This window comes from Eleutherodactylus coqui, chromosome 6 (assembly GCF_035609145.1).
Source record: "Eleutherodactylus coqui strain aEleCoq1 chromosome 6, aEleCoq1.hap1, whole genome shotgun sequence".
NCBI lineage: Eukaryota > Metazoa > Chordata > Amphibia > Anura > Eleutherodactylidae > Eleutherodactylus > Eleutherodactylus coqui.
In genome coordinates this window covers 85294325-85303608 of record NC_089842.1, presented here as the reverse complement: position 1 = coordinate 85303608, position 9284 = coordinate 85294325, and the positions used below count along the sequence as shown (strand labels likewise).

Below are 9284 nucleotides of genomic sequence, written 5' to 3'. Positions count from 1 at the left end.
GCCTAAGTTAGTCGAAGAAATGATTACGACGAAACCCTGATAGGTTATCTGTTTTTGGATGTACTTCTTACAGTGTAAACAACTGTTTCCCCTTATTATTTATTTCTAAATAAGTTTGCAATCTTGTGACTCTGTTGTTTGCATTGCTTTCTGTGCCCTGTATCGCACCACATGACTTGCACACTTATATTTGTGTAGATTCATTAACAATGAGAGCTTTAGTCACCGGTATTCTAAAAAACATAATTTATTGATCTACATATATAATACAGCTTATAAGGCATTGATAGAGAGTAAAGGGCACCTGTTGTAACCCTCTCTGCTCATGTGCTGACCTCTGTCACATGGATGCTTTTATTAATATCCTTTATCTTGGTGCCATAGGAAACAAAGATGTCCATGTAAGGACCCATGATGTATCCATGCATTAGCCTAAGAATGTCCATTTCCCAGCCATTCACATGCCATGGTGTCTGTCCCTGGGGTGGAATCCAAAAAGTTATGACACATAAGTGGTGTTCACTCCAGTTGTGCAATTCATGGGGCTGTTTTGACACTGCGCAATGTCTTGATTCAGATATCCAATGTGGTCGCACGTGAGTTCGGTTGCACAACCCTGGAATGCGACTGTCTGACAGACTCCTATTAAAACAGAAACATGGTAAGGATAGAGAATACCATCTACAATACTTAAAGGGAAGGTTCATCATTGCATCATTTTTATTGTCTCTTTACATTTTAAATAAAAAAAATAGTGGAATGGTTATCCAAAGCTATTTCCAGATTTGCTTAATTCTGTATTTTACATGCATCACAGCAATAAAAAAATTAGTTACAAAAATTTTGCATCCTTCATTGTATGAAGTACATTTTTGTAACTTTCAAATATACCTTTAACTATATTAATTAAATAGGTTGTTCCACAAAAAAATATTGTTTATAGTTAAATGCAGCCCATAATTTATAAACAGTTTTTGTATTTTCACAAAAAAAAAATTGTTTGTATATCCTGATATTCCAGGATTAGTGTTAGCATAGTGCCAGCTGCTGTTTTATTGAAGAGCCTTTCTATTTCCCATCCATCTTAGTAAATATTCCAAGGCGGTCACACCTGCTCAGTTTTGCTTCTCTGCAGTGTCTCGCTGTCTTATCACTTCGTCAGCATGTCTCCTAACATCAAAGAAGATGCAGCAACTTCAAAAGCAGCCGCTCATCACACCAGGGACCCCTCCATATACCCAGTGGAGCAGAAAGAGAAGCAAGACTGAGCATGTGTGACCACCTTGGTACAGTTACTCTGGTGGACGCAGAATAGAAACAGCAGGTGGTGCTATTCTAACATTAGTCCTGGAATATCTGAGACTAGAAACATTTTATATAAATTTAAAAAAAATCATAATTATGGACTGGATTTACATGAATTCTAAATAATATTTTCAAACCCTTTAAGACCAATATTTATTATGCATGATTTAATTGAAAATATGCTGGAGAAAGATGGCTGTACCTCTTAATTTGGCATATTTTTTGACAGTAAATGAACCATAAAATCAAATATATGCCTACATAGTTGGGAGCCTACATAGATTTGCGCCACTGTCTGGAGTAAATTCTTCAGGATGCATCCCTCCCTTTAAGCCTTGCCCATTTTTTTGAAATATGGTGAGCGCAGCATAAAACTAAAAAAGTTGCAAATTTTGTTTGCAAAAGCTGAATGTGCCAAAACATCTTTACACAAGAAAACTCGTGTAAGTAGTCCCCAAGGCCGCTTTCACATGGTCAAGAAAATCACACAAGGTTTGTGCGTTGTGAGACGTACAAATCTCACACAAATATGAACCCCATTCTTTTCAATGGGGTCTTGCACATAAACGACTTTTTACCACATTGCAATGCGGAAAAAAAAAATTGCGGCATGTCCCATCTTTGTTTTCAATGGGGACGGCAAAGCATCGCACGGCGTGCAATTCGATGCAAGGTTTCGCATTGAAAACAATGGGAAACACTCCGCAATCCTTCGCCCTGAAGTGAGCGGAGGTGTTTTTAACACAAAAATACCTTGCATCCATGAGGACATTGAGTTTCATGGCCCGATATTGCACTCTCCCATGTGAAATTAGCCAAAGTGTTTCAGTTGCTCACCACTTTCAATATCTTTTGGCAGTGAACAGAAACACGAGTCGGTCACATAAGGCTCATTAAATGCTGCTAAACTATGACAAGTCAGGCACCTGTATCAGCAAAACTAGGTCTGGGCAGGTTTTCAGTCTGTTTCCATCAAATGAAAGAAAGCAGAGATTCTAAAAATGGTGATTAATTGAAGCACAACATATATTAGAAAGTTCCAGAATTTAAAATCAGAAAGGCTCATCAAAAATGTGCTCTCTTCACTTCCAGTATTCCTCTTGGCACTCAGCAGGAAAAAACAATGAGCACAGGTGACAGTTCCTTGCAGGGTTGGCCTTGGTTATTATCACATTTTTTTAACCTGTGCAAGTGTCCCATTTTTTTTAACTTTTAGAAAAACTTACTATTTTTACAAGATCAAGAAACACTTTGTAGAATAGAAGAATGCAAGTACAGACTAAAAGGGAAGGGGCTTGGAATGGGGGCAGGGCCACAGATGGGGAACGGAGGCTAATGTTGCCTTGTTCAGAACAGTATAGCATCCCCTTACCCCTTCATCTGGCATTGCATTCTTCTGCCATAGAATGGGTTTCCACAGGCTGCACAGACAACTGAGCCATTCATATGACTTACCTTTCTGTAGAATTTTTCCTTTGAAGTCTAGACATTTATTCTCGTCCCCTGTACATTTTACAGTGGTATTGGCCACGCAGCTCTCTACATCCTGCGAATAGCAAGTGGGACATTCCAAGCCATTCTCCGTCTTGTTCCAAGGTGTGACTAGGAGCATAAGTGATTAAATAAAAATTACTTTACCTTGTCCAATAAATCTAAACTGGCTAAAATATTTGCCAAAGCCAATTACCAAACTCAAACTTTTAGTACCAGGGGCTAACTATAGAGGTGCAGAAGTAACAGTTGCACATAGGCTCTAGAGGAGGCTCTAAAGTCCCTCTGCCACATAAGAAGATACCAATATCAGTCATGACACATCAAACATTTCCCCCCTTCTCCCTGCAACTACGCTTTGGGCTCTCAAAATTGAAATAGTGGATAGACACCAGCTGCTCTTGCTATATTCATTTACACTACACTTACGTCAAATCATAGGTAATAGCAAAGTGTATGGAGTTTCAGACTACCTCTTCCTCCATATTGCTACTGTGGGAATGACGTTAGATTTTGGGATTACCCCAAATATTTCTGTGGCATTTACCTTCAAGAGGCTTCTCATTGCAGTAGTCTGTGTCACAACAGTTCACCGTGATCCTATTGTGGACATGGTCATTGTTGAGACTGTATGTCGTATTGCAAACATCAGCGTTCAAATTACACGTCTTTCTCACCGAGTATGAACTGCTGTTTCTATTACCTATAGAGACATAGGAATCATTATTATCACATTACAATGATGTGTGCAATTGTGGTCAAACAGGAGGATTCTGTCAACCATGATGCTTCCCAAATTAAACATGTCAAGAGCTACCACCAAGTCTATATAGGGGAAGTCAATAGGGGAAATGCAATATAGATATGATGCTGAACATAGAACTAATACAGTCTACAGGGGTGTAGCTAAGAGGGGTGCAAAGCTGGCAGTCCTCCTAGTGTCTGAGAAGCCCAAACACTCCACTGTCACAAGAAGACACCCATATAATAAATGGCACACGGAGCAGCTATTACAGTTTTTGCATTGGTGCCCAGAAGCCTGAAGTTGTGCATCTGGCAGTGTGAGTATATATTCGTAAAGGAACAGTTGACGAAACATATATATGCTGCAGTAAGTGTAGTGTATATTAAGTCCTAAGAGGGCTTTGTATCACAAAGGCATTCGGAGAACACCAGTGATAAGCAGAACATAGTGGATCAGAAGAATTCTGCTGGGAATTGGCATCCATACAGATCAGGGTAGTGTGGAACAGTATCATTGGTGTAGAATCCATCACGTAATAATAATACATTTTTAAACCGCCATCAATTCCAAGGCACAGTTAAACTACATATAAATTGCATATATAACCATATTACATATATAAAACAACAGGAATGATAATCATCTACTAAATGACTAACAAACTGATATGGAGGCAGAAACGACCCTACGAGGGATTACAGTGGACCGGGGAAGGAGACAGTAAGTAGGGCAGAAGGTGCTCACATGGGCAGCAGGGTGACTGTAGGTTGCAGGTTTGTCTGTAGAGATGGGTTCTCAGGTTCCTTTTGAAGCTTTCCCAGGCGGTGGAGAGTCTGATGGGTTGAGGTAGCGAGTTCCAGAGTATAAGTGACGCACAGGAGAAATGCTGGACACACTATATGAGGAGCATACTAGGGGAGAGTAGAGAAGGAGGTCTTGTGAGGACTAGAGATTACAAGTGGGGAGGTATTGGGATGTTAGGAAGAGGTATGTAACGGGGACAGGTTGTGGACAGGATTATATGTCATTGATAATATCTTGAACTGGATTCTCTGGCCAATAGGCAGCTAGTGAAGGGATTGACAGAGTGAAGAGGTAGGTGAGTAACGGAGAGAGAGGGAGGATAAGCTGGGCAGCAGAGTTGAGGATGGATTGGAGGGGTGCAAGGGCATTAGATAGGAGGGCACAAAGTAGGATGTTGCAGTAGTCTAGACAAGAAATGATGAGGGCATTCACTAGTATTTTTGTTGACTAGGGGTTAAGGGAAGATCATATTTGAGAGAGGTTTTTGAGATGGAGGTGGCAGGAGATGACGAGGGACAGGGCTGTATTCGCCACTAAGCACTGGAGGTCCAGGTCTCCCTGCAATCATCATGTCAAATATGTTTACAGCTGAGATCCGCAGCATGTATAGACGACTCCATCTATCTCTTAAATTAGGATAAGATTAGAAACTATAGACAGTTGGTTTCACCACAACCATAATCACTCATCCTATATAACTAATGTGTCATTTATCCCACGCAGTGAACAGCATAACATAAAAAAAATGCTAGAATTGCTGTTTTTTGTCCACATCGAACAAGAATAAAAAGAGATAAAATATTGTATGTACCAATGAAAACTACAGATCGTCCCACAAAATAGCCCTCTCACAACTTCATTCACAGAAGTAAGAAGTTATATGTCTCAGAATATGCCAACGCAACAAATAACATTTTTATATGGTTTTAAAAGTAGTATAATTGATTTAAAAAAAAAAAACTATATAAATTTGTTATCACCATAATTGCAGCAACCCTATAGAACGAAGCTTAAGGGACACGCCAAGCGAAGTGAATAGTGTTATGCCTAGTGCAAAATGAAGGGGATGGAGCATGATATGAAATCACTCTTTGAATTCATGTCGTGTTCTACACATCATTACACGTCCGTTTTGCTTGAGGCATTTTATTAACATGTCATTTATACCACATTGTGAATGCCATAAAAACAAAACCCGAAAAACAATGACAAAATAGCTTTTTTTTTCTTTTCCACTCTACAAAAAAATACATTTTTTTCAAAACATTACATGTATCAAAAAATAGTGCCATTAACAAATGTAACTCATCGCAAAAAAAAAACCATTTATGGCTATGTCTATGGAAAAATGTAAAAGTTATTGTTTTCAAGGTGATGTAAAAAAACAATTTGCTGAATCCTGAAGGCCCAAAATAGTTGTGTACTCAAGGAGTTGATGGGGGAGTATTCAGGCTCAGTGCCCAGGGCTGCATGAGCTGTACATACATATGGCCTTGGCACGGGCTTGTATGTGCAGTTAGATGGAGAGGGCAGAGTTGTGGTACACCAAGAAAGCGGATCTGTGTAACTGGTAAAGTATGGAACTAGTGATAGTGATTGATAGTTCTGCTGGGAATTTAGAGTAGGATGGGGGAAAGATGAAGCCTTATAATGATCATATGTTAATGGTTCCTATCAATTGTAAAATAGGTTTCCAATCAGGGTGGTTCCTGGGATCATCCTTTCAAAATTTCATAAGGCTACATAGGTAGTTAATAAAGTAATAGGCTTCATTGCAGTAAAACAGGTTGGCCTTTGACAATGATGGGTGAGGCTTTGACTAAGACCTCAGCAGACAGCTGTATGCGAACTGTGCCAAAGAATGTCGGGCGCAACTTACATTGGACGGGCACGTGCAGAGACAGTGGATAATGCGTTTCCTACTCTCACCCATGATACAGACCAAAACAGGACATGGAACAGTGGTCCGTGTGAAAACATGGCCATGTGAATAGCCTGATAGGCCATAATGGGTTTGTGCGCTGTCCATGAAATACACTGACAGCACATGGATGGGAAATATGGCGGTGTGAATAAGCCTAAGTAGACTTAAAGTTGGAATAGCTGTGATAGTGGACAGGCAGGATTTATGAGTGCCTAATTAAAAATGGTTGCACACATATATAAGAGAATGTTAGGGTTTTGAAGTGGAAAGACAGAGGTCTCAATTTTATCTACAATACTTACTAGAGTCTAGCTCAGTCACTTCTGTCATGCAAGTTCCACAAGTTACCAGGTCTCCTGCACAGTCAGGAGAGGTGCTATTATGGCATTCGAAGCACAACACGCAGTTACCTAGAAAGATATTATGGAGAAATATATAAGGTCTATCTAATAAGCATCATATTGTTTAGAATCTATTCCATAGGAAGTGCTGACCTCATTTAGGCCATGTATTTAAGTCTAGGACATTTTAAGAAAAATCCCACTATATGTCTTCTACAATAGTACATAGACACGATGGCACGTAGACACCTTCTACAGTGCCCAAAACAAATGGGCCAGTATGTGCTGTAGAGTGCTGATCTAGTCACCAGTCAATGTACTGTATGTCACATATTGTATACCAATGCCCTCACAGATTTAATGCTGTAACTAGGGGGTGGAATGAGAGTGGCCTGGTTTCTTTTCCAATAATGGTTATGGGCCATTTACGAGCCATCATCATTATACACCATTAACACAATACTTTTGATTTAGGGGCTATGAACCCCATCTGACCATGGATCCTTGAACACAGCCCTAACGCCCAACTGGTCCCTCCACATCTGGGTGTGATTGTCAAGCCCAACCTGTCTATGTATATTAGTCAGAAAAAGTCAACAGAATTACAGGTGAATGTTGGGTTTCAATCTAAGCCATATAATTTAGCTATAACTTTATCTATGAGATATTGATTGATCTCAATTGCCAACCCAAGGCTTTTGGGTCCTATGGCCTGTTAATTTTAGTCCAATACATACTTTTTTGTATGAGAAAAGCATAATGTATCCCTTTTCTCCATTCCCTCTACCCTCTTTGCTCCTATTTAGGTGCCTGCTGAGAAGGCTCCTGAACAAGTCCACACTGTTCATGAAGAAAGTAGATTAGACCAATCTAAAAAAATGTCTGTCCCACCACCATTTTTATAAGCGTCTGTGTCTTGGAGTCTCTTCTTCATTCCTGTGCATTTTCTCATTAGTATTTTGAAGGATCAAAATGAGATCTCACCTGCTTTAATGGTTGCTGAGACAATAAAGATGATGACCAAGAATGTTCTCATGGTGATTCTTAGATGTTGTATTGCTTTATATTACGATATTGCCGCTTAGTAGAATCCTCACTGTATTTATAGCAAGAGAAGAGGGGTGGTAAACTAATATTAGTCGTAAAGACCTAATTACCATTTTAGATCCTGACTTCTCTTTTAAATACCACATGCAGAACACATATGAGGCGGGTACCTCCAAAATATTGCATAATGAATCCCTGTCCCTGGTATAATTACTGTGATTCCCAAGTCTGTTGGCAGCAATATAGAATGAATGGAAAGATCTCATTGACGTCAAAGCAGCCTTTATCAGATCCTTATTTAGTACCATATCATTTCATCTAATATAGAACTTTTTATTACAGGGCAGATTGAAAGGACCAAGTATGAGTGAATGATTTGTCCCTAGCAATGTTTCAGAATTTCAGTGTTGACCAACTCCATTATTATATTCACCTCCTAATGATTAGCTGCTAGTTTTACCATTTTCAGACTGTATTAAATGAACTATGTAATAGCTCATAGAAGAATAACTGCAGAAGCCTGTGAGTCGCTAAGTGGTCACATGCACGATTAATAACATGTGAAAGCCTCCTTCTTCCGGGTTCCATGCTGCAGCCACCAGGGCTGCACCTTTGGATGGGGAGCAGCAGGAATAGTTGAGAATTCAATTTTTCTTTATTTTAAGGCAGTATAACTTTTTTCTATGCCCCTGAAAACCTCTTTAAAGAATAGGGGGTGAGTGCTGCTCGCAAGAGCTTACAGACTGTGAGGAAATAAGGGTGACACAAGAGGTACAATGCTTGTTCAGTACAATGGTCTAGCCATATTGTAAATATGGGTAGTATACATAAAGCTTTACGAGACGGTTACCAGCTGGTATCTCTGTATATATGGATATGAAGTGTATTAGGTGTATGTGGTGTGGGGGATGCAGTGGGATGAAGGGAGTCAAGTTTCTAGGGGGGTATATAGAAGTGGGGTAAATGGAGTGGAGTTAGATTAGAGAATGTGCTAGGCCTCCTTAAAAAAAGATGTGGAACGCTTAAACCTGTAGGCAGTATCACACCTGTCCACAGGTTGTATGTGGTGCTATCAGCTAGCTTCATTCATTTTAATGGAGTACAGCTGCAATCCTAGACAAAACCCATTGACAGATGTTGTTCAATCCTGGGCAACCCCTTACAGATGCTGGATTTTTAAATGTGGATTATCGGATGGCCTAAAGAAGATATATAAGATTTTCTATACGGGTAGAGAAACACCAGGCATCTCAAAATATGAAAACTTTCAACAGGTTTGCTTTTTGACATAAAAACAATATAAAATATAGGAATAACTTTACTTTTCAAAAATAGTTGTACAATAGAGATGAGCGAGCACCAAAATGCTCGGGTGCTCGTTACTCGGGACGAATTTATCGTGATGCTCGAGGGTTCGTTTCGAGTAACGAACCCCATTGAAGTCAATGGGCGACCGCAGCATTTTTGTATTTCGCCGATGCTCGCTAAGGTTTTCATTTGTGAAAATCGGGGCAATTCAAGAAAGTGATGGGAACGACACAGAAACGGATAGGGCAGGCGAGGGGCTACATGTTGGGCTGCATCTCAAGTTCACAGGTCCCACTATTAAGCCACAATACTGGCAAGA

The 9284-nt window shown here is 39.8% G+C and overlaps 1 protein-coding gene across 1 annotated transcript; it reads right to left on the bottom strand.

The window, feature by feature from the left end:
- Window positions 1–229: 229 nt before the first annotated feature.
- On the bottom strand, window positions 230–7958 carry LOC136632302 (phospholipase A2 inhibitor and Ly6/PLAUR domain-containing protein-like). The gene is made up of 5 exons (XM_066607084.1): window positions 7595–7958; window positions 6572–6679; window positions 3344–3499; window positions 2761–2907; window positions 230–642 (listed from the first exon to the last, which is right to left on the bottom strand). The coding sequence occupies exons 1-5, from the start codon at window positions 7644–7646 to the stop codon at window positions 500–502; spliced, it is 606 nt and encodes a 201-aa protein (XP_066463181.1). The 5' UTR covers window positions 7647–7958; the 3' UTR covers window positions 230–499.
- Window positions 7959–9284: the final 1326 nt, after the last annotated feature.